This window comes from Alosa sapidissima, chromosome 21 (genome assembly GCF_018492685.1).
Source record: "Alosa sapidissima isolate fAloSap1 chromosome 21, fAloSap1.pri, whole genome shotgun sequence".
NCBI lineage: Eukaryota > Metazoa > Chordata > Actinopteri > Clupeiformes > Clupeidae > Alosa > Alosa sapidissima.
This window is the reverse complement of record NC_055977.1, coordinates 11,121,256-11,147,011: the sequence shown is the minus strand read 5'-3', so window position 1 is coordinate 11,147,011 and position 25,756 is coordinate 11,121,256. Positions and strand designations below refer to the sequence as shown.

At 44.3% G+C, this 25,756-nt stretch overlaps 2 protein-coding genes across 4 annotated transcripts; both read left to right on the top strand.

Annotated features, from left to right (window-relative positions):
* Positions 1–1,077: 1,077 nt before the first annotated feature.
* ak2 (adenylate kinase 2) lies at positions 1,078–7,184 on the top strand. Of its 2 annotated transcripts, XM_042077220.1 has the most exons (7): positions 1,080–1,260; positions 2,126–2,251; positions 2,587–2,697; positions 3,488–3,582; positions 4,634–4,706; positions 5,990–6,188; positions 6,966–7,184. In XM_042077220.1, exons 1-7 carry the CDS (start codon positions 1,162–1,164, stop codon positions 6,971–6,973), a joined length of 711 nt encoding a protein of 236 aa, XP_041933154.1. In that variant the 5' UTR covers positions 1,080–1,161; the 3' UTR covers positions 6,974–7,184. The 2 variants fall into 2 exon arrangements, with proteins under 2 accessions (XP_041933153.1, XP_041933154.1); XM_042077219.1 differs by lacking the exon at positions 6,966–7,184 and having other exon boundaries at positions 1,078–1,260; positions 5,990–6,937.
* A 372-nt stretch (positions 7,185–7,556) lies between these two features.
* On the top strand, positions 7,557–25,165 carry rnf19b (ring finger protein 19B). Of its 2 annotated transcripts, none has more exons than XM_042077154.1 (10): positions 7,557–7,822; positions 14,122–15,389; positions 18,597–18,778; positions 19,199–19,343; positions 19,627–19,789; positions 21,036–21,150; positions 21,507–21,647; positions 21,818–22,007; positions 22,578–22,697; positions 22,973–25,165. In XM_042077154.1, exons 2-10 carry the CDS (start codon positions 14,704–14,706, stop codon positions 23,385–23,387), a joined length of 2,157 nt encoding a protein of 718 aa, XP_041933088.1. In that variant the 5' UTR covers positions 7,557–7,822; positions 14,122–14,703; the 3' UTR covers positions 23,388–25,165. The 2 variants fall into 2 exon arrangements, with proteins under 2 accessions (XP_041933088.1, XP_041933089.1); XM_042077155.1 differs by lacking the exon at positions 7,557–7,822 and adding an exon at positions 13,576–13,785.
* Positions 25,166–25,756: the final 591 nt, after the last annotated feature.

The window sequence follows — 25,756 nt, the reverse complement described above, 5'->3', positions numbered from 1 at the left end:
CGTAATGCACGTTCCCATGTTTTGTTCCCATATTTTGTTAAGCATGTTCACACTTGATAGATGTAGCTTCAAGTTGTTCAATTTTCATAGTTCATAGGCCTATTGTTACATTTTTACTTCTTCAAGTTCACGTTTTTCACATTTTTAGAGTTCGTTACCTTCACTGTTCATACATAACTGGAGCTAGTTCTTTTCAAATAATGCATGCACAACACATGGAACATCGAACCCCCAACCCACTACCTCCCCACCGGTCCGTGAAAAAAAAAATGTGAATCGAACCGGTCCATGGCACATAAAAGGTTGGGGACCCCTGGTCTAGCTCATGTTTTTCCACTTGCTCGCGATCGCCCCTAGCGGAACTGCAACAGATTGACAGCCCATAAACGGGCTCTGATATTAGTCTTGGTTGTTGTTAAGTAAATACCCATCAGATGGCGCCAAGAGTCACACAGCTTGCACAAGTCACAAGGATCTTAACAATCTTTGGCTCAGATACAGGTTTTCTCAGTCAGAAGAGGGTACAATTATCTAGTGTGAAAATATGACTTAACACGCTGTTGTCTGATAGTGGCACATACTGCTAGTTTTTCTCTGTTGATGTCTTACATTAGATCAGATTCTAGTCACGTGTAACAGCAGCAGTTTCTGATTCCTTTAAACATTTTGCAATTGTTTATGTTCATACAAAAATATTAAGTTAAGTCTTATCCCTATTAGACATTCTCTGACCCTACACAGCCTTATTGGCAGAGCATTTTCATAAAGCCAGGCAACACTAAACTATACTGAATACTATACTTGACTACTAATATGTTATTCATCAACTGATGTTGAGCATATATAGCCAACAAAGAATATTTTTCGAGTTTTAAAAACACATCAAAATACAGTAGAAAACTGTGGAAAGGGGATCAATTTCTTTCCCCAAACCCGGATATTATCTCACAGACTTCACAGATAAACAAATCAGCGCAACATATTTTTGTGAAGGATCTAGGTATTGACCAATGACCTGCTGACTTGTACTTCAGTAGGCGGGCCTTTATTCTGAAGTGAGGAAGACGGAGGCGGAGTTTCTTCCTTTCTCGACTGAGTTGGCAGGCACGGGGCGCACGCAAGGACGGTAAAGTTACAGTCCACCGTATTTGAATTGGGATCATGGCCCCCAGCACGCAGCTAAACGAAGCTGTGTCCGACGTCCGGAAGGGTATCCGAGCCATTCTGCTCGGGCCGCCGGGCGCTGGCAAAGGCACACAGGTGAGAATGGATAAGTATAATGCCGGGGTGCGACCGCATGGCTTTGGGACATGGCAGCCTCTTGTCATAGCTAACTAACGGATTGAAACGTTAGCTCGACTGTACTTGACGTTACTCCAGCAAACTACATTAGACACTTTACAGTAAAATCCCAGTAGCTCTGTCATTAGGAAACTATACACCTCATGAAGATTGCAGTGAAACCCTGGTTTGACTAATTTGGTGAATTCTTAAACTGTATTAAGATGCGCGCTGGTCATGTCAAGCCATCCTTTTTGTGCCAACTGCAGTTAGATAAGCCTTATGACCTTCCAGTTAACTTTAGCATTAGTGGTGGGACATTGAAATTGACACACTTATGGTTGATTGCTTACCGATAAGAATGAATAATCAGCATGGGCAGATATGTCCTCACGGTGTAGGCAACTTGTTATTACTAGCTAACGTTACAAAAAAGTACAAGTGGCTCAGTACTCAGTAACTTATATCTTGTGCACTTACCTGGATTAACGTGCACTTAGCTGCTTTTAAGGTTTCTGCCGTAAACCTTCTTTGTGTTAACGTTATTTATAAATCATCTGTCAACACCGATTCACACACAAAATTATCAGGCATTTTGCTCTCTACAAGAAAAGTAAAACCATTGAACAAGGTGGTGTAATGTCACAGGCCAAACTTAGTAGGGTTTGAACACAAATTGAGCTGTGTGTTTACAGTTAATTATTCATCATTACTCATCTGTAATGTTTTACCTAACCTCTTGCTCTTTTGCCCCACGCTCATGTGGTGGGCAAATAATGTATTTGTATGCCAGCCCATGTGTGGGTATGTTTTATGTATTTCGTTGGTCTCTCTTTTTTCTCAGGCTCCTCGCTTGGCGGAGAAGTACTGCGTGTGTCACTTGGCCACAGGGGATATGCTCCGTGCCATGGTGGCGTCCGGTTCTGAGCTCGGACAGCGCCTGAAGCAGACCATGGACTCTGGGAAGCTGGTGGGTGAACACTGAAGTGTTGGGTTGCAGGGCAGTTGAGGACGCAGAGTATTATAAACACGCAATTTACTAGTGTGTATCACCAAAGCTGAATGAGGCCAGCGTAATCTTGAAAGCAGTCATTAGCTCATGAAGTTGTTCACCTGCCCCTTGCGAAATGTGTGTGTGTGTGTGTGTAGTTCTTCTAATGCACTTTAGTCTTTGCTTTTACAGATTACAGTGCATCATCTTTGCCGTTATGACCGTCTAATGTCATTTCAACGGTTTGCCTCTTCCACCCTTCACTTTCGTTTTTTTGTTCTCATTTGGTCTTTTGTAACCTCAACCTCTTGCAGGTCAGTGACGAGATGGTGGTGGAGCTCATTGAGAAGAATCTGGATACGCCCCCCTGTAAGAACGGCTTTCTGTTGGACGGCTTCCCCCGCACTGTCAAGCAGGCCGAGATGGTGGGTTCCCGTGTGTGTGTGTGTGGTGGTCAGAGTGGGGATTTATCACCAGTAGCTAATTCATTGTAATGCTTTCTTTGCATTGAAACATCTATTAAGTATTACTATATGGCCTAGCTGACGCCAAGACTGATTCTCAAAAGAGAATTGTTCTGGGGACCCTTTTTTGAATTTCTTGAATTTCCCCTTGAGGATCAATAAAGTATCTCTATCTATCTATCTTTTCACTTCCGATTGCCAAGCGGTGTTGTCAGCAGTTAAATTAAAGTTAAGTTGATACATTAAACTCTTGCCAAATTAGGGAAATAAAGCTAACACATCTTTCTTGTAAACAGTTTTTAAATGCGGTTGTTTACTCAATTCAATAAAAGATACACGTCTTGTGTTGTTTCACACTGACGCCATCTGCGCAGCCATTGATTGTTCAACAGTGCTGCTGACCATACTATTCTGTCCATTATCGCATGAAGCGCTCCCCATAACGAATACGTGGTTGTGATTGGTTCCTGGGTTTTCTGTGATTTTGGAAATCCTTGTGGATTGGAGGATGGCCAGACAGCTGTAGAGCATAATCAAATGCACTCACAGATTCGTCTGGGTTCATCTAGGTTAAATATGGCTTGACTGTTTTTTTTGTGTTTTATGTAGTTATTTGTCAGCTTTTTGTCAAAATGTCTTTGCATTTGTATTTGTAGAGAGTGCCTTGTTACTGTACTTGATGAATATGTATTGTTCTTTGTTCCAAACTTCTGTATGTGACATTGATCTGCTCTCCCCACGCACTTCTCAGCTGGATAACTTGTTGGAGAAACGCACAGAGAAACTGGATTCAGTCATTGAGTTCTCTGTGGACGACTCGCTGCTGGTTCGCCGCGTCTGTGGCAGGTACTGTATTAGGGGAGGGCACGAGGCCAGAGAACAAAATGTTTATCTGATTTAAGAAAGTCCCCATTGATCAAGTGCAGGGGTGGGTATAGTACTGAAAATCTATACTCAAGTAAAATTACAATTACTCCCTTCAAAAATTACTTGAGTAAAAGTAAATACTCCCAACTGAGAACTCTAAGTAAGTAAGTAAAAGTAAAAAAGTACTTTGTTAAAAGAAAATTCCAGTATTTAGCACTTTGAGTCCCTTTTCTGGTTTCTTTTGGATGAACTAGTGGTGGATTGGTCCTGTCTTGACTTTTCTCGGAAAAGACTACAACCAAATGTAAACAGCCCCCGTTTCCGTTTCCAGTGGCGCAGTAATATCAACGCATCAGTCTTCCAACAGAAATCAATGGGATTTTATAAAATGCCAAATAAAACACGACAAACTGTATTTCGCTACGCTACTTGTTTTGGAACATCAACGAACACCACTAACCACTCGGTGAGTTGCACAGTTTTGAAAACGGACGTTAAGGGTTGTTTCAGGACATGTTTGTGCATGCCTGTAGGCAGCCACTCTAAAGTAGTTTAAGGCGATTCAAAACGAGTCGGAAAAGTCGAGACAGGACCAATCGTCAAAATGTCTGTGTCCACCACTCTAGTTCATCCAAAACAAACCTGAAAAGGGACTCAAAGTGCTAAATACTGGAATTTTCCTTTAATAAATTAAATATAACAAATTGTACATTTTTAGTTGTCGTTCCTCAAAAAAAATACTTTTTTTCTTGTGCGTTACTTATAATGCGTTACTACCCACCCCTGATCAAGTGTTAATGGTAATCATGAAACAATATTTTCTGTATACTTACTCTGAAGAGAGAATTTATTGTTATGTGCTGATCTAGTGTGTACAAAGTCCTACATTAGGTGTAGATGCCTCTGCATTGGGCAGAGAAGAGATTGATTAGGGATTGAATTGTCTGCTCTATGAGTCTGCCATGCAGCGTTTTGGATGACTGTGGATTCTGTGTGTATTAACAGACCGGTGTGCTCGTTCTCTCCCCAGGCTGATCCATCAGCCCAGTGGCCGCTCCTACCATGAGGAGTTCAACCCACCCAAAGAGCCCATGAAGGATGATGTAAGTTGTGTGTGTGTGTGGCCTAATTGACAGACGGTCATCAGACAGGGTGTGGGTGTGGTGATTGGGCAGAATGTACATGCAGTTATATAGGAAGGAGGAGTATTTTATGTTTACCTTAATAGAGTTAAGAACAGTCATACATTTTCGAACAGGAAGTGTAACGATTGGGCTGGACCCATGATGAAAAAGCAGGGACAGCATGCGCTCAGTTAAAATTGAAGCCACCCAAAGCCCCCCCCCCCCTCCCATTCAAACTATGCTCCTTTGGGTGGCTTCACTTTTAACTGTTTGCTACACAAGTGTATTACACTATTGGCATTTGAGTTTAAAAGAAAAAACTGCCTTTAAATACAACATAGTCGATTGTTGTAGTGTAATTCAAACGCTGCAAAGGAGCCCAAAACAGGGGTAGTGATCTAGAACCAAATATAGTTCTGACCAATTCTGCTCTACACATTCCAACTGTAAAAAAAGCACTCACTGCTGAACCTATGGTCTTTGGGCAGGACTCACTGAATGATTGAGCATTCTCCCTGTGAAGCAGTTAGTGAATTCTATCCCTGACCCTTTATATGCAGCTTGTTCACTGACTTTCTGTAGTTTTGTCAGACCAGGCATAGAAGTGTGGAGGACCTGCATCTAAGGTTGAAAGATTATTTATATTTTTTAAATCAAAATCACAATTTGAAAAAATGCAATTAACAAGAAAACATTTTGAATGCAAAAGCATTTAAAAATCATAGGCAGCAGTTTGATGAATGTACAGCCAAAAAGGCGAGCAAAAGTCTGTCTTGCACAATATGTAATATTTCAACGTCTGTATAGTCAATATAGAACTGAGGCTTGACTTTTAAGAAAATCAACTCGCAATATGTCAGGAAAAAATACAATTTGATATTTTGCCCAAAAAGTTCAGCCCTTCATGCGTCTGCATTGACTGTTTTTAATATCAAGCAGGCACCCATATTTGAAGGTCTGGAGTAGTCTTATTTCCAAATCGGTATTGCATAAGTTTCTAAAGAATGGTGTTAAAGGTCCTCAGTTGAGACATTCAAGGACATCAACATTCAGGACATGTGGATGTTGCATATTTTTGTAAACACTAGATATGGTAATCTTCTCTTGTAGACTATTTTGAAAGATAATGATATACAGATGATTTTGAAGTTATGGATGTGGTTCTACCTTTTGACCTATAAACAAGAGGCTGCCCATCCTTCGGTTTCTTATCAACCAAGTCCAATGTTCAGTCACATGACTTCCTCTGCTTCTCTCCCCAGGTGACAGGCGAGCCCCTGTCCCGCCGTAGTGACGACAACGCGACGACGCTGCGTTCCCGACTGGAGGCGTACCACCGGCAGACGGCGCCGCTGGTCCAGTACTACGCCGCCCGTGGCCTCCACCGAGCCATCGACGCCGCGCAGTCCCCTGACCTCGTCTTCGCCTCCATTCTCGCCGCCTTCTCAGCCACCTCTCCCTGTAAAGACCGTGTGATCTTCATCTAACGCCGTCCGTCCGTCTGTCTGTTGCATGTCTGTCCACCTTGTTCTCTCCATCTGATGTGCATGCCCAGCTGTTTGTCAGGTTTATTAGTCTCACTACTGACCGTGTATCTCCGTCCTAGTCTGCACCCATCTTCTTCTTTCGGTGGTTCGTCTCTGTGTTTGTGTTCGGTATTTTTCTGTCCTCGATAAAATCCACCTAAAACTTCACCTAACTCTTGCTCTTACTCACTGACAGTTTGACTGTATGTGTCTAATGCTTAATGCGGTCGGTTTGACCAAAACTAGACTTAAATATAATGTGCATCAGTTGCAGGCTTATTTAATTTTATATTTTTATCATCTTTAATTCTGTAGAAATTATAGATTTGCATTTACTCGGGTCAGTTATACAGATGTGTATTTCCATGAAATGCACTCGTTTCAGTGTTCAGATATAGGGTTAGATATAAAAGTCAGCCACCTTCAGGCTGTCAGGGCATACCTAAGCCATACCATATTTTTTTTTTTTAAAAAGTTGTGTTAATATTATGAATGTAAAAGTGTGTGGTCTAGATATGAGCACACTGACCCACAGTGATCAGCAGTGTTAGATGTGCCTATTTGGGCACAGATGTTAGTGCTCAGTTTATGTAAGTTCTGTTCAGGCCGGTGTATTCTAAATGCTAAATACAGGGGTTGCCTCTGAATGAATGTCTGTCATGTCTCGTCTGTTGCTGTCTGAAGGTTTTTTTTTTTTTGTTCTCCTTTTCAGCCGTGTGAAGCCCCGTCAGTCACCAGTCCAGGCCTGGGGATGGAAATCTAGCAACCAGAGCCTCAGCTCTCCTCTAGCACTTAATACAAAATCATGCTGGACTTTTTTTCTGGGTTGCTTAATCAAGTGCCCTTCTGCCTAGAAAAACAATAACAGCCACCATCACTTAAAACCTGGATCATGTGTTTAATAAACAAAGGAGACTCTTTTGTACAGTCATAATCGACTTGCAATGTCTTTGTCTGTGTACTGTTCATATGTTTGGATATTTGCACAGTGCATCTTGGTATACTAGAGGAAGCCAATTTTCCACGGATTTGCAAATTTGTGAGAATTTCTGTTTCCATTTCTTGTAAGCAGGCTCCTTTTAAGGATCCATATTTTAGAAGTGTTTTCAATCTGAGAACGAAAGGACAGGGGAAAGAGAGTGCAAAAGGCCACAATAAATAGGATCTGTGCGCTCATACCGAAACCAATGGGGTTCTGATCCACACTCTGCTCTTCCGTCTTCTGCTTCTCCGATATATCGTCACGGGGTGGGGTTTCCGAGCAGAATGCGGGTTACGTCACTGCTCGGGGCTTTCCTCTCTGACGTGGGTGGAAAAGCAAAGCAAGCGAGCTGTGATAGTCTGTGTGGCACTGGTTGAGGGAACTGAGCCGGTGGGCGAGTCTGGATAGTCTGTAAAACGCTGTGTGTAAGGCAGCTATTTCAGTTGGACCTAGGTAGAGGATCTGGTTAGGTGGGCCGCTGCCGATACAAAAGAGAAGGAGAAAACACGCCCTGAAGCGTCATTGCGCACAGCGGCGCCCGAAGATTTAATACCACTGGTTTCAGCTGGCTCTAACTCACCCGCCAGGTAAGACCGTATTAGATTTTATTACACCTCGACACTACACCTTGGCTACTAGCTTAACGCGTGTTCCCTGTCAGCCGTCAGCACACCTGTACGGTCAGTATGAGCTAGCCATATCGTCGCAGCGGGCCGCTGGACTCTCACGCTCACATCCCCGTGATATGGTTTTCAGGATGAGACACATCGTACACTGCTGACAGCCCAATACAGGCCGCATTGGGCTAAACGTACGACTGATATTATACACAATCGTTTCTTTGTTTCAATGCTGAATAGCCTATTGCCTTTCAGAGTTGGCAAACTTACCAATTAGTTAAATCTGAGGTGTAGACTAGGCTACGAAGGTGTGTATCAGTCCAATACAGTGACGTTATTGTAGCCCATCTGCCAGCGGGAGGTGGCACATTAGTGAATGGACTATTTTAGGGTTAGCATCTCTCTGGAGTCCCTGAGACGTTTGCCCTTCCGCGCCTCCTCTTTTCTCTTTCATCCACTGCCCCCCCATGTCTTTTAGTGGTGTTGTATTGAGGCTAAGATATTAATATCATGCCACACAGCAAAGGGGAGGCACACTCGGATTATCCATGATGTGGCTTAGTTCATCTGCTCTCTTTCTTTGGCTCTTCCCCATGTCATTCCTCATCTGCTTTTAACTCTGCACTGTGCCCTATCTGCAGTGATGGGACATAAAGATATATCTTAGTCTGTTTCTACTCGCTGTCCTGTATGTGATGTGATTTTCAACTGTGCTGTTTTAAGGTTTAGGCCTAGTGTCTGGCGGACCACACTTTCTCTTCACCGTCCTCAGCTTCAGCTTGCTATACATTAAACATTTATGGGCCCAGCACTCAGCGTCCCAAACACACCTCTAATTATAGAACTGACCAGCACCTTCTCTACTTCCCCGAATGTGTCCACATATAGCCTTCTATGTGTGTTTGAGTGTGTGCTTTTGTCTCCCTTTACCTTTTCATTCCTGTGCTGTCTCCACTAAGAGCATCAGTTGGTTTCACTTCACCAGGTTGACTCAGCTCAGGGGCTTAGCAGAACTCCACAGCAGCCTTGGTTAGACACAGCATGAGAGCTTTCCATAAAAGACATGGCTGTGGTTGTCTCTCCTACGCTCTCGATCCAGTAACCACAGTGTTTAGTGTCAGCTGCGTATCAAAGAAAAAGAGTTCATCTCTGACCAGTTGCCCTCTCACTGAGGCAAATGCAGCCTTCGTTGTGTTACACTCCACAGTAGGTCTGGCAGGTGTAGAGAATGTTCCAGAAGAAGCAGTCTAGCCCTACTCCTCCACCGACATGGGTATTGGGCACACCCAGCTGGCTCTGTGTCTTAGAGTGGGGTCTGTGAGCTTTGGTCAACAATGTGTGTGTGTGTGTGTGTCTGTTTGTTTGGTCGTCAGGTGGGGCTGAATTTGTTTGTGTGTGTTCTTAGTGGACAGCTCTGATTGACAAAAATAGGGTTGTGAGAGAGGATGTCTCATCTGTTTGTGTGCTGAGGTCTCGACCTGTGTGTGTGTGTGTCCTGTGTCTGTGTCTGTCAGGTCAGGTGGCACCAGACAGAGGTGCTGCTGCTGTGTAGGACTTGCATGAGCTGAGAGTCCCGGGAAAGATCTTAAAGAGGTTGTGAGGGAGTGTTATGTGAACTCATCTGCTTTCTCATCCATTCTCTCCCTGCTGGTCCCTCTATTTCCCTCACATACTCACACTCATATACAGAGGCCTATTTATCAGATGGTAACTCGCACATGAATGTGAGCTCCCAGAGCCTCCCACATATAAATACACAGGTCAATGGGTAGGCCAGTCCACATAGACATCAGGATAACATCATAATCTGATCCTAAATAGCCACAGGCACAATTGATCATTTTGCTGTGTGTGTTCTGTATTTTATTAGACCAATGATGTTGGAGACTAATTAGGCAAAGTGTGTTGTTCAAACCGGTATGTGGTTTTGTTCTGTAGAAAATAAAAGGACTTTTTTCATAGAGGAATTTCCTCTGTGGAAGTCCTGAACTGGAAATGGGGATGTTTCTCTTTAGAAGACATTACTACATTGCCAAGTAGACATCACATTCTCCTTTCTCTTTAGAAAGATTTCCCCTTATTGAGCCGTACAGTTTGAGTACGGTAAATTAGATATTTTTACACAGAAGCTACTTATTTAAGTCTGCCAGTATCAGTCCCACTGTGATGTGCTGGACATGAACTGTTTTCAGGGCACCTGTGTCTGGGACATTTATAGCAGTAGCCTAAGCCTTTTGCTGCAGCACACACACACACACACACACACACACACTCTCTCATTCACTTGCTCAGCAGCAGTGAGGCTGAAGGGATTGCGTAACAGCTAGCACTCTTAACTGAGCCCACCTGGACACTTAACAGACATGTGAGCCACAACTTCACTGCTCTGTGTGTGTGTGTGTGTGTGTGTGTGTGTCGCTACATTTGCTTTGATTGACAGTGAGTGAAAGTGAGTTTGTGCGGAATTTGAGTGTAGTGTTGGTGAAGATCAGACAACACCTAAAGCAGTATGTACACTTCAGGTTAGCTAGACACAATGTACTTGGGGACTCATAGAAGCAGAATCCAGTGTATGAATCCAAAACATAAACCGCATCAGTAAATCTAGAAGCAGTTTTCTCTGTAGAATATAAACCTATAAATGTAGGCCATGGAACAATTTTGTGATGTAGTATGACTAATTCACAAGACTTTAACCACTTTGACATAGATTTTGGGATGACCTAGTTATGGCAATGTTAGCCTATACAGTCTAGATTAATCTGTCTGAACAAATGCAAGTGTGTAAGTGTGCATGTGTGTGCCGTGTGTATATGTTTATGTGTTCAAGTGTGTGTCTGGGAGACTGACTAAAGACCAGAGGGAGTTCAATCTGTCTCTGTCCATCTGGCTTGCAGCTTGCAGCCTTCTGAACTTCCTCCTCTAGCAGAGAATCATCTATTACATACACTCTCTGTCATAATGCGGTTTCATAACACACATTTGTGATGTTCCATATAAGTGCTCCTTCTGTTGTGTAGATGGCTATCTCATCCAGTAACGGACAAAGTCTACCAATCCTGCATTGAAGTAGGAGTGATATTTTACGTATTTGAACATTCTAACATAAGATTCCATTCCGCAACAATTCTAAAATTCTATGTTGAATTCAGTGCCCTAACTGCAAGTCTCTGGTTGAATTCAATGAACCCAGATATTCTTTAGAACGTTCATTTTCCAACATTCCCATCACACTGGTGTGACAGTACACCTTTAAGGGTTAAAGGTAGTTCATCATAGAGCCACTGACAAGAGGCATTATCACAAAGGAGCAAATAAAGGTAAAGACGTGCTATTGAATGTGGAAACACCAAAAAAGGAGATGCTGTTGAATTTTTGAGCTGGTGATCTCAGGACTGCTATCTTAAAGAATGACTAAAACATTGCATTTCATCAGTGTAATTGTATGTCCAAAATGAAATGTGAGTATTTACGAATTGAGACAATTGGGCAACAAATGAAGTTTACCCAACCTACCATTGATGTTTTTTGTTTCAGTTTGACATAATTCTAGGATGGGTGATTCACAGCCATCTGTAACTTTCTTCTTCAGACAACAAGTTAAAATATTACCAGATGTTCTAGGAGATCCAGGAATTGCATGTCTTTGCTGACCTTACATCTTTTACTTTCATTTTGTTTTTACCAAAAGTGTCTTCCATTATTTTCACCTTTTTAAAATGCCCCACCTATTTGTCTTGAGGGAATGGAAGGTTTCAAATTGATAAGATTTAAATATATATCTAAAAAATACTGTCTGAGGCCTTCAAAGACTTGGATTATGGCTTGACTCATACAACACAATTTTGAAATCATGATTGTAATTTCATAGTGTCTTAAGGTAGTTTAATAGTGTTTTAAGGTACCTATTTTATGTTGGCTGTAAGGCTGTAATATCAACAGGGCAGAGCTGTCAATACGAGTTCACCAGGTAGATTTGACGGTGATATGCATGCATGTGGAGGTGGTAGGTTTCCTGTAGATGTTAGAGGCTTAGAAAATGTGCCATGTTCACCTGAAGTCATACAAAAAATGAAACAGGAGTGTACCGTATATTTTCAGAAGTAATATAAAAATGTAATTCGACCCTGTAGAGATGTAGGAGAACTGTGTAAGTAGTGACAGACTTCATTACTCCGCACGTTAGACCGCATGGTAGATACAGAGAATAGAGCTACGTTTGAACTCCTATGACCTCCTGGTGCACCCCCCCCCCCCCCCCCCCCACCACCACCACACACACACACACACACACACACACAAACACTCTCTCTTTTTAGGACAGTTGTATGTCATGACATCCCCCTGCCATCACTACACACACCACAGGAAATAAGGGGGGGGAGAGATATTTTTGCTAGCTGCAGGTGCGTGTGTGAGGTTGTGTGCGTGTTTGTAGACATGCTGATTTTCAAAGTGAAACTCGTCTGCCCACATGCGCGCACACACACACACACACACACACACACACACTGGTAATTATATGTCATCATCTGAAAGTGCTGGCTCTGAGGGACTGGAATGGAGCATATAGGGTTCTTACTTGCTGATTTAAATTTTCACAGAAGTGTGTGTGTGTTGAGGGTGTGTGTGTGTGTGTGTGTGTTGAGGGTGTATGCATGTGTGTGTCTCCTATGATCAGTGCTGGCATTTTACTTCACTCGAGCTCCATGGCAACTGTGGTGATGTCATATATGGAATGGTGCTCGCCGTTTAGGAGCGTGTGCAGTGTTTGTGCTGTTAGTTCCAAGCCAAACCCCTTCAATGCACACTCAGTAGTGTTAAAAGGATATGATACGTGTGTTAACATTACCGGCTGAGAGCCCTCTTATCTAGGTCTTGTGTGCAGAGTTCTGACTCTCAGCCTGCTCATCTGATGATCTCCACTGGCACATTTTGAATGCCAGAAACCCTTACTGTAACAAAGAGAAGCATCTTACTATCACATGAGAAGATATATTTATCTAGGCAGGGATATTTTTATGTGCACATAGTAGACATATATGCATGGCTTTGCTTTTTGTGTACGTAGTGTGTACTTTACGGAATAATGTCAAAGGCATCGGTACCCTGTTGATCTATAGCACGCTAGAGGATGCTCTGTAATGCCTACCTCACTGCCCCATTGAGGACAGTGCGATAAGAGAGAGCTCTGAAGAACATAGGCCTGGAAGTGTGAGGGACTGGTTGTTTCTGAAGAGCACTCTGTGTTTTGAGTCAGAGAGAGTTCCTGTTTGCTCTGTACTGAACACCCCCATTCGTGCCTTTTCCACTTGATTTCTCTCCGTCTCTCCGTTACCGCTTGCCTGTCTCCCCCTCCCTTGTGTGTGCATATCTCAGGTCAGGTCTCAGTTACGGCTTATCACCGCACCATCTCGTGGTTTCCCTCTTTCAGAGTTCCCAGCATCACCTGATTAGAGGAGCTTCTCTGCACTGATGTAGCTACACTGAGCATTTGAATACACGTTCAATGTTACGTTAGTACATTTGGTGTCGGCACAAACATACAGTGTGTTTGTCTATCCGCCCGCCCTGTATATGTCAATGACTCTGTGTGTGTGTGTGTGTGTGTGTGTGTGTGTGTGTGTGTACAAGCATCCACACAAGTGCCAGAGTCACTGTGTGGGTCCTTGTTTGCTGTTCTCGTAGAGGGGATCACCATGGCAACCACAGTAGCAGCACAGTGTGAAGTGGAGAGGAAGAGCTTGAGACTGTGTTTTTGTGTGTGTGTGTGTGTGTGTGTGTGTGTAGCAAGAGAGATACAAACATAGAGAAGTTCGCATATCGATAAAGAGACACAGGGATGCTGACTGATAATGAAAAAGCAAATGAAATTGTACACAACATTAACGTTGTAGACTGAATTTGCTTTTATAAGGCCTTCCATCGTGGTAAGTCTTTATATGATTTAGCAGTGGCTAATGTAGCCTACATGAGTGTATGGATGTTCTTGGATCTTGTTGTGTATTCCTTTAATTATTTTTGTGTGTGTCAGATTTTCGTTATGACACACGATGAGTCATTCAGATTTCAGCGTACCCATTTTACCCATTCTGGTGCTTCAAGAGTTAACATTAAAATCGAAACAGAGGAGGTGTTTGTGTGTGTGTGTGTGTGTGTGTGTGTGTGTGTGTGTGTGTGTGTGCGCAGGCAGAAGCACTGAGCATACTCCCTCTGTAAGCTGCTCGCAGTGTGTTAACTTCCTGTGTTATCTGTCTTTCTCACAGACGGAGCGAGAGCGAGAGATCGAGAGAGAAAGAGAGAGAGGAGCAACTTCACCAGAAAGCCTGCGAGTACTCAAGAACAGGAGGAACTGGAACTGAGCCCTTTGGGATTTTTCTGAATCAAACACTTGCCTTAGACACTTCCCGTTGCGCCTCTTCTTTTTTTTGTACCGGCTTTTTTCTAAATACCTTTTTATACATGATGGTGGCAGTATACAGGTAACAGAATATTGTTTTGTATTTGCTGCACTGATCAACTGGATGTGACAACTACCGCGGACACAAAAGAGAGAGAAACATTTTCTCTTTCGTTTTGCTGACCACATCCTTGTTTAGTTTTTTGTCCTTGAACAGAAGTTAATTGTTATAACTGTTGAAATACACTGCTTTGACATCCTGTTTTTGGTCACTCAGTGTCGACCTGTGAGTGACTGTAGGACATTTTTAGTAAGGACAGTATTACAGTGTGTGTTAGAGGCCAAGCCCAGAGGAGCTATCCATTCGTCCTCTTCACAGCAGGACCATACATACACACAAGTGTACCGGCATCTGTGTGCTAGCAGTGGACTTAGTCTCTGTGGGAACATGGGTTCAGAGAAAGATGCCGAATCTCCGCACTCGTCTGTCAGTGGCCTCGCCAACCCCAAATGCCGGACGCCGGGCAAGAAGCAGCGGCGCATCTCCTTCCACAGCTTGTTCCAGAGTAAACGAGGGGGCCGCGGCGGCCCTCGTGGGGGCAAAGGGGCCTCTGCCCTACCCCTGACCCCCCAGCAGCAGCAGCCCCAGCCTCCGCCCCCCACTGCTCCCGCTCCCTCCCCTGCGCTGCCCTCGGATGCCCCGCTGCCCCTGCCCAGCGGCGAGACGTCGGAGCCGCTGTCGTCCAGCCACGGGTCACTGGGCGGCTCGCGGGAAGGCTCTGGCTCCGGCTCGGCGACGGGAACGGGAACGGGAACGGCCGCCGGCTCGGTCTCGGGCGGCGAGCTGCTGGAGTGCCCGCTGTGCCTGACGCAGAAGCCGGCCGAGCAGCTGCCCGAGCTGCAGGGCTGCCGCCACCGCTCCTGCCTGGGCTGTCTGCGCCAGTACCTACGCATCGAGATCAGCGAGAGCCGCGTGCAGCTGGCCTGCCCCGAGTGCGCCGAGCGCCTGGCCCCGTCGCAGGTCGCCGCCATCCTGGACGACCAGCCCATGATGGAGAAGTACGAGGAGTTCCTGCTGCGCCGCTGCCTTGCCTCCGACCCCGACTGCCGCTGGTGCCCTGCCCCGGACTGCGGGTAAGACACCCTAAGGATTCTGGGAGGTTTGGGGAGGGAAGGTGTGGTTGTGACCTAGAGAGTTGTTGTTTTAGATTCACTGATTCCCAGGGGGTGGTACAGATTATATAGATTATAGTATAGATAGATTATAGTATAATGTGTCTGGATGGCTTTGTGTGGGGATGTTTACATTCTGTTTAATTGTGTTTATTTTCCATTTATGAAAGTTAGTGTTGTGTGTGGAAACATGTTAGCATACAGCTAGGGATAGCAGACTCTGCTGTAATGTCACATCAGTGGGCAGAATGGAGATGACCTACATACTGCAACCTGCTGTCACTGTCTGTGTGTGTGTGTCTGTGTGTGTGTGTGTGTCACATCCAATGCCCTTCACACAAGTACTCACACACAGAGACACGCTGCTGTGAAGCCATTTGGCCCAGTAAATTGGGATTTTTTTTTGTGCGGAGGGAGATTTTCATCTTGTGTTTGTGTGTATGAAAGTGTGGGAGGTATTTCCTGTAGGTAAATGAGAGTCTGATTGTGGTTTTGTTATGATTCTTCCCACTCTTGTGTAACTCAGTAATGTTTAGGCAAACATTAGTCTGTCTGGGCATGAAATTACACAAATATTGTGCAATCAAATGTAGAATGGAGAAATCACTGTAGAGAGGGAGAGAGAGAGGGAGTGTTAGACATAGGGGAGTGAGAGAGTTAGGCATGAGGGTGAGAGAGTAGGTGAGTGTGCTTGTTTAGACTGAGAGAGAGAGAGAGAGAGAGAGAGAGTAAGACATAGAAAGCGCTTTCAGACATACGTGTAAGACCGGAGGTTCTGCCGATGTTGGAGTGGGTGACTGTGCTTGTTTAGACTTCTCTGTAGTTCTGATGACTGAGCTCATAAAATCTTGATTGATCACAATGTTGATGTTGATGTCAATGTTGAATGTATAAAAGCTGTTGTTTTCCACCCTTTTGCCATCAATCAATCTCTGGCTCTCTTAAGGAGCTCGCTCAGTTTCAGTTTCTCCTTACAAAGTTAATTCTCTGAGGTCAAGTTATGTTATATGTAGTGCAATTATCTTATCTTCGTATATTATTTGATAAGTTTGTGGCTTTGACAAATCAGCAACTACTCACTGGAGTCACTGTGAGTCACGGAAGATATCTCATAACATGCCTCTTTCAGATCAGTACCAAACAAGGACAAACATAAGAGCTCTGGTGACTGATGCTTTGACCTTATTATACATTTAGATGACTACAGTTTAATGTAAATCTAGAGAAGTATTCCAAGACCCACAATCCAGAGGCTTTAATCATTACCTCCCATCCTCTCACTCTGATACATACACACACACACATTGTGCATCTTTCTCTTTCAGACTTTATCTCTCTCTTTCAATCTCACATCCTTCTCCCCTTTCTGTCTCTGCCTGTCTCATGCATGGGCTCTCATATCTTTCTTTCACCGTCTGCCTTTTTCTTCTCCTCTTTTTCTCCCTCTCTCTCTGAGAGTGCTCGCTCTTTGTTTGCAAGCTCCAGTGCAGCCCCCTCCTCACTCTAAAAATCTCCAACCTGCTCAGCATGAAGATGACTGACAGAGGAGGAGAACCAATCAGAGCACCAGACTCTGTGTTCTCTCCAGTGCCTGTTGGTTGCTATGGTGCTCTGATGCAGCACAAGTAGTGTTGCCAGGGGCAACAAAGACTATGATTTGATTTTAGTGTTGGCTGCCCATTGGCTGAAGTATGAAGGCTGTCCCCTTTACATTTCACCATGGTGTTAGTATGTGCTGTTGTGTTAAAGTGTGTGTGTCTGTGCCTGTCTGTCTATATAAATGTGTTTGTGGCCATACATACAAAATCTAGAGACTCCACAGTGATAGTGATGTCTCGGCCTCACACTCTCTCGTAATGAGATGGCTGCATGTTCAGACAGATCCGTGCTCTAGTGGGATGGTGAAGTGGTGCACGTGATCTGCCACTGCAGTCGCTCACACTTCACACCAGAAGTGGCTTTCAGAGCATCATGGTCCACGGCGTGTGAGATGACCAGCTGATTCACACCTCACATTTTTGCAGACAAGCTGACCACTGACACTGCGTTTCACGCTGCATGTGCATGTCCTAGCGTGTTTGTGTGTGTGTGTGTGTGTGTGTGTGTGTGTGTGTGTGGGTGAATCACTCTCCTGATCACAGCTGTGTTAGATAATGATGGATACCTCTGAAGCTGCGTCTAGTGCTCAGGACCAACTGTTTCAAAGCGCATGTGATGATTAGGCACAAAATATTAGCATTAGCAGGCCGGAGTTGTTGTAAATTCAACTGCGAGGAAATTAGCATGTTCTGTTACATGAAGGTGTAGCTAGGCTGTATTTAGCTTGAAGAGTGGCCTTAGGTTAAGGATGTATTTTCCTTTAAAACATCTCAACACATAGTTATGGTTTGGGCTGGAGATTAGCATTGGAAAGATTACAGCAGGAATGTGAGTGAATGGCTGAGAGTCGAGAGTTGGGTTTGTGTTTTGTCTGGTTTTGTTTAGGAGGCATGTGTGTGCCTAATTACTAACCTTGCCAGTAAGGCCTCTTCAGTCTGCCCCCTCTCTCTCACACACACACACACACGCACACACACACACACACACACACACACACACACACAGCTGACACAGCAAACACCAACGCATCCAGCAGTGCTACTGGCTGGTGTCAGTGCCAACCTGGTGTCTGTGGCCGGCCAGTTCTCTGGGTCTTAACACCCTACCATCCAACTAGCATACATGCCCAGACAACAAACTGGCAGTTTGCCCTTGTGTGTGTGCGTGTGAAAGAGACAGAGAGAGAGTTTAATCTAAGACTTTTTAACGCGGAGACACAGCACTCAAAGAATCCTACATAGAAATGTATAGGGTTAGTTTGTAACGTTGTCTACACATATCCCGCACCTTCCTGTATTGTAAGTAACCAACTGTATTTGCATCCGTTTTACCTTATTTTAGCGATTTGGGGGAGACATTTATATTATTCAATTCCGATTTAAACACAGATTTGCCTGATGTACTTTTTTATGTCAATATATGCCTTCACATTCACTGGAATAGGAAAATAGCTGCCCTGAATAACTGCCCAAAGTGCATTATCAAGATGGTTGCCGAGTGGGGGGACTTGCATATAAGGATTTTGTTTTTTTTGTCTAATCACCTGGTTTCTCTTTCTCCCATTGGCAGCTTTGCACTGATCGCATCCGGCTGTGCCAGCTGCCCGCGGCTGGTGTGTGGAAGGGAGGGCTGCGGCGCGGAGTTCTGCTACCACTGCAAGCAGCCATGGCACCCCAACCAGACGTGCGACTCAGCCCGCCAGCAGAGGAACAGCAACCACTCACCCAGCTACACCGCAGAGCAAGGCCCAGGTGAAGAGACTCCCCTCGACCCACTTCCCAGTAGCCTTCTTTCTACCTCTTTATTCCTTGTTCGTCTCCATTAGTCTCTATTGTTCTGTCGTTAGTAATACCCTCAAGTCATGTTCCTGTCTTACCTCCATTTGTCCTGCGTAGGAAATGGATTTTGTATTATGGTGCTGGGACTGTATTACCGATTCTCATTTTGAGTTTGCCCCGTGTATTCATTGTCATTACAAATTCCCTGTCTGCCACTTCAGACATCCAACAGACCGTTGAGGAAGCCAACTCATTTTTTTACCAATTATGAGATAGGGGAAATGAAACCATTACTCATTCAAGATGAATAAAAACAAGCACGTAATGTCCCAGTTGTTTGTTCCCCTCACAGCTTTGTTCTGATGCACTGTCACACGTTTTTGTTCCCTATAGCGGACGACATTAAGCCTTGCCCACGCTGTGGTGCTTACATCATTAAGATGAATGATGGGAGCTGTAATCACATGACTTGCGCCGTGTGTGGCTGTGAGTTCTGTTGGCTCTGTATGAAGGAGATCTCAGACCTACACTACCTCAGGTGAGACCTGTCGCTCACATAACGTGTCCCATCTCACATACAATGCGACACAACAGGACGCAACACAACAGAGTTACCTACCCTTACAGCGCTGAACATGTCCACGTTATTATGAGTCAACAAACTACAGTTAGTATTATTTCTGCGCAAGATATTAAGTATGTAATATTATAATTGACATTGAGATAAGCCACAGTTGTTAATATGGTTCCATGTGCACACCTTCTACCTAGTTTCTTCTACTTTACTGAACTCTCTCTGTCTCTCTCTGTTTTTGTCTTAGCCCATCTGGTTGTACCTTCTGGGGTAAGAAGCCATGGAGTCGTAAGAAGAAGATCCTGTGGCAGCTAGGCACTCTCATTGGGGCGCCAGTGGGCATCACTCTGATCGCGGGCATTGCAGTGCCTGCCATGGTTATTGGCATCCCAGTGTACGTGGGGCGTAAGGTAAAGATTTGTTGACTGTCGTTGTTGATAATGGCATCTGACATAATGTACCATGAAATGCAAATACAAGACTGCAAACGGAGCAAAAGGCCTCATCAATGTGCACAAGTTGCAGGAAGAACATTTACATACACATTTGCATTATAACAGTGAATTTCCCTGTGCGGTAATTCCCCTAATAGATATTCATATGAGGAAAAAAAAGGGAGGACAAAGAGACAGAGGCCATTTTCTCACTAGGTGGACTTGAGGAGAAAAACTTAATAGTGTGTTAGTCATGATGGCTCCAACATGAATTACTCATGAGTTACAAGTGTTAAACTGCGCCACACATAACCCGCTCAGCACAGGCGGACCTCTACTCCCACAGCAGCACGTTACTGTAAACACATGTGATTTCAGTTCTCTGGAAACCAGTTCTCTGGAAACCTCCCTTTGTTCCGGGTGACCTCCTCTTGCTGATTGTCATCTCTGATTAAGTTCGTTAGAATCCTCTTTAGTGACAGATGTCCAATTTTGATCACATTACACCTCAGTGTCACTGATTAACTGCTGATTAGTGGCGATTAATTAAGTGCAGATGGTGATGGACAGCCTCATTAAACACGGCCTACCTCTGCATATGGTGGGATTCAACAGACAAGAGCAGGAGTCAAGCCCCTTTGTTGTTATTATGATGTGCCTAGTGTGCTGGTCTTTGACCTTGTAGGGTTCAGCAGTTTAAAAAGATTTGCTGTTGTCAGATTGAAAGGGAGTAAGTCCGATGAAATAAATATGAGAAGTCTTAACCCCAGGCTTATGGCTCATCTGTTGTTCCTGACCATGGCTCATTCAAAACCAAGGGGGTATTTACTTTTGTACAGTGTGTTATTGTTGAGCAATGCAGTGCTATAAATATCTCCTCTGAATCCTCCAAAGTCATACCAGTAGAACTAAGCCAAAGGCCGCAGGCTGCTTGTGTAACCTGCATTTTGGAGAGATATTACAGTCTCTGTCTGGACATGAACTCGCAACCTTGGACACGGGAGGTGGGTGTGCTAGCAAGGGAGCTAAAACCCATAGGCTGAACCTTCTGGCTACCATTACACCTGGTCCTTGTCCGTGTCTCCTAAGGCCCATCAGATAATTGATTACCTGTATAATTCAGTGGTCTATGCTGAAACAAAATCTGTTTATTTAATGGCTGTTTACTGGATGTTGATTAAACAAATGGCTTAAATGAATGTTCCTTCAATGTTTGTGACAGATCCACTCACACTATGAGGGGAAGAAGACGTCACATCACCGTAGAAACCTTGCCATCACAGGAGGCGTGGCCCTGTCTGTCATCACCGCTCCCGTCATCGCTGCGGTCAGCGTGGGTAAGGATCCTTATGGTCATCTTTTAAAATACCGCACTAATAATCAACTCTTAAATATACTCTAATAACTCTATAAATATACTTAAGTATAAGTCACCAGTTTTGGTGAGGTAGATAAGGTGGGTACTGACTTGATTGATCTGAGTAAAAATAATACACTTATGTACAGTCGTATAAAAGTAGGGTTCCTAAAACCCATTAGAGTGGTTAACAATTCACTGCCATGAATAGTATTTCAATTACACTTTAGACATAGACAGGGATTGCTTTAAGTTAACTTTGGTTTTAATCCCATTTGGTAGTTGATATTTTGTAATGAAATGTCACTCAGTGATGAGCTCATTGTTGCTTGGCAGGTATTGGTGTGCCTATCATGTTGGCGTATGTGTACGGGGTTGTACCTATCTCTCTTTGCCGTGGGGGTGGATGCGGTGTGAGCCGTGGAAAAGGGAACGGTGTGCGGATCGACTTCGATGAAGATGATGGGCCAATTACTGGTAATGAAAGAACCATACTCCATCTGGCTTGGTTTAAATTATTAAATCATTACGCATAATGTTAAATTATTCAAAAGCAATTATTGTCTGTCACTATCTAACTCTCTCTCTCTCTCTCTCTCTCTCTCCCTCCCTCTCTCTCCCTCTCTCTCTCTCACCTGTCTCTGTAGTGGCCGATGCATGGCGTGCTCTGAAGTCGCCCAGTCTTGGTGAGAGCAGCCTGGAGGGAGGGGCCAGCGGCCTGAGTACCACCTCTCCCAGTGAGGCCGTTTCCGTGGCACCAGGACCCCTCACTGAGACGCCACATTTCAACACACTGGCAGGGGGCGCTCTAGGGGCGAGAGCCGGCAAATACAGCAGGTAGGTGAGAGGAGAGAGGGCTTAGAGGGATGATATAAAGTGGAGATTACTGGAGGTTAATGGGTTCTTACAATAAACCGCCTGCTAAACCTTCTCTACCCCTTATTAACTTATTTTTTTTCTCAACAATGTACTAACAGGCACATTTAGACTGTTGACATGTGTTGTTATTATGAACTTTGTTGATGGAGAGAGATGCCGCACACTCCGAGTACGCTAATTACTTTATTGAAGCGATAACGTTTCGGGCAGTCTGGCATGGTACGCATGCGATCTGAAGAAGGCCAGACTGGCTGAAACGTTATCGCTTCAATAAAGTAATTAGCGTACTCGGAGTGTGCGGCATCTCTCTCCATCAACTAATTGCGCTAACTAGTTGCCTGCAGCTCGTTTTTGGTGTGCGTTTGCACCTCTCCTTCCAAGTTATTATGAACTTTATCAGGATCAAGCTGGACTTTCAGCTGGCTCATTACCATATAACCTAGTGACATAACAGAGGTCTGTTACTGTGATGTCTGTAACTGTGATGTAACTGTGATGATTGATGTATATTGTGTTTTGTGTGAACAGACTGGAGGTGAAAGGCGGTGAGCTGGGGAAAGAGACGGTGAGGCGGGAGACTGGAAGCGACTGTGCCAGCACCAGGGGCATGGCAGGATCCATCACCTCCTCCTACACCATACCAGACCGGTATGCACATGCGTGCCCACACAGACACACACACTCACTCATTAGGCTAGACCACTCCCTCACACCCTAACATACATTCAGATTCAGACTCTGTCCCAGATACACATACATACGCGCGCAAACAAACGCTCCCAACGTCATGATCCCAGCCAAATATGCCCGTTCATATACACACACATGCATGATGCCTTCAGTAACTACCAGTACACACACACACACACACACTTGATCCTCTGTACTGAACATTTCTCATCTTGGTTTTGCCTGTCTTTCAGGGAGGGCACCAACCTGGAGATTCAGGTGGACATTGAGACTAAACCCAGCCACCTCTGTCTGACCAGCGAGGAGGACTTGGCCCCTCCCACGGCTGCCATGATGGCGGCGGCGGCGGCCGCCGCTGATGAGCCTCTGGACTGCAGCTCGAGGAGGGGCGGTGTGCTGGCGGGCTCGTTACTAGGGCTGTCACCGGGCGTGTCTCTCAGGGAAGGGCTTCGGGACGTGACGCTCGCACAGCCGGAGAGCATCCGCAGTGACCTGGAGATGTCGGACACGCAGTCGGACGACATCGCCGAGCTCACCTCGGACGACTGCGACTCGCCTAGAGCTCCGCCCCCGCTCCAGCCCACCTGTCGAGTTCCGCCTCCCGGCGACGGCCTGCACTGTCCTGATAATGTCATTTTGTACGTGTGACAGAGAGAGAGAGCAAGAGAGAAACGAGATGAAGAGGAAGAGTTTCTGGCGAACGTAATGCACAATCAGCCAAGTCCTACATCTCCCCAGCTCCTTGTTTGTTTATGAAGCTTTTTTCCCCACATTTGCTGCTTATTATTTTTTTTAACAAACTCCTTTAAAGGCAGGCAGCCCATTGACACTAGTGCCATCAGTCCCAGAATTCCTTGGACCTGCCATCCCAAAGCCCTCGGGTCCTCTGACACAAAAGAAGGGACAGGGATCTACCATAGAGACTTATTGGTGGAGTGTACTGGCGATGGGGCAGCTCTACTTCTGAGAGCAGGATTTGAGTGTTTGTTTGTGCGTGTGTGTGTGTGTGTGTGTGTGTGTGTGTGTGTGTGTGTGTATTGGGGGGGGGGGGGGGGGTCTACCTCTAAGATAACTTGTAGAACTTCATCTGTTTACTTCTTGGTGCAAAAATGCCTTGGCTACTTTAGCAAAAACAGACTAACAGAAAATAACATTAATTAAAAATGTATTAATTTGCCACAAACAAATCTTGCAAAAAAAACCCTTACAACTGACAGAACAATGATGATATGATATGGATGGAATCGGTGAGCACATAGCCATGGTGGGGTTTAAGAGGAGCCCATGGGTGTCTGAATGTACCTGGGAGTGGCTTACTGTCAAAGAAGTTTGCTTGTTCATTTTTGTTAAATAATTATTTATAAAATATTTGAATGACTTTGAAGCTGGAAGAATGTTTGTGAACATGTGCCTGCATGGCCTTGGTGTGAGAATTTGTGTGTGTGTGTGTGTGTGTGTGTGTGTGTGTGTGTGTGTGTGTGTGTGTGGAGTTTGCACAGAGACTAATGTTCAGACATGAATCTCACTAGCACAGAGATTCAGGTCTGAAGTTGGCTAGACTGTTTGTGTGTGTTTGTGTGTGTGTGTGTGTGTGTGTGTGTGTGTGTGTGTGTGTGTGTGTGTGTGTGTGTGTGAGAGAGAGAGCGAGAAAGAGGCTGAAAGGGATCACAAGTTCACTTGAATGGCTGACTTCCTGCCTTAAAATGACAGTGCTAGCCCAGCACACACACTGGTTCTGCAACAATCTTTCTATATAGTGACATCACTGTCTGTGCGCAAACATGTGTTTGTATGTGTTGGTTTTCATATGTGTGGGTGTAGATTTATCTTGTGTGTGCGTGTACTGTTCGTTTGTGAGTATACACAGAACACAGAGCAAATGGTAAGCTGCACAAAGTTTTGAACACATCTTCAAAGATGAGCGAGGTGGGTTTATCCAATGTGAATGTTGTTTGTCCCACTGCAGAATGAATGGATGTGAGAGCACTTGAGCACTTTACTGCTATGTTTACCTTTATTTTGCTACTCTTTCCTTTTGCTGTCTTATACTCTGTTTACGTGTGTGGATGAGGAGGTGACTTAAATTTGACAGATACTTAACAGCCCAACAGTTTGAAAAGGGGCCTTACGTACCTTCTCCTCGCTCTCGCTGCTGAATGCTTAAGTTTACAGGTTTGCCGAGGGTTACTTATGAGAAAGATATTTTGGCAGTCTGACCAATGATTTTAATGGACTCCGACTATTAAATCAAGATGAAATGTGAATAAAGAAGTACACATGACTGAGAATAGTCCCTGAAACTAACAGCAATACAGAATGGTAAAAGGAAGACCATGTATTTGCTGAGTTTGTTACTGTATGGCTCTTCTGTGTTAGACTATATCATAAGACTGATGTTTTGGAAAAATAAAACATTCTTTTCTGTGGCAAAAAGTGGTGTCTTGGTTTGTATTTTCAATCAGCAGGAAAAACATAAATTGTTTATAAATATATTGAAAACAACCAGAATACTTTTAGATTATGAAAACGTAGGCTACTTGTGTTTGGCAAGTACCGTAGCCTATTATAGATTTGGTTTAATACCAAGTCACACGAGACCTCTGTTTTGTGTTTATCCCATCTTTTTCAGTATTTAATGTATTTTTAAAGAAGGGTGAGTGTAACCAACTTCTAAGAGAGAAGTAGGCCTAGGCTAAGGCTACTGCCTGTGCCTGTTGAGGTGTCCATGACCATGGCAACCTTGACAGGGACAACAAGGACAATTGCACTATCCTATCCCACATAGTGTTCTATTTATTACAAATCTACATACTGTAATTACACTTATACATAGCCATATACTACTCTTATAATGTTACTGTTTCTGCACTACAATGGTACTGTTACCACACTGCACATAGCTGTACATACTGTACATATCTGTCTATAAGGTTCGTACTGAATATCCATATTTATTCTGTTCTTCTCATAATACATTCTGTTAACACACTGCATATATCTATATTATTCTTACTACT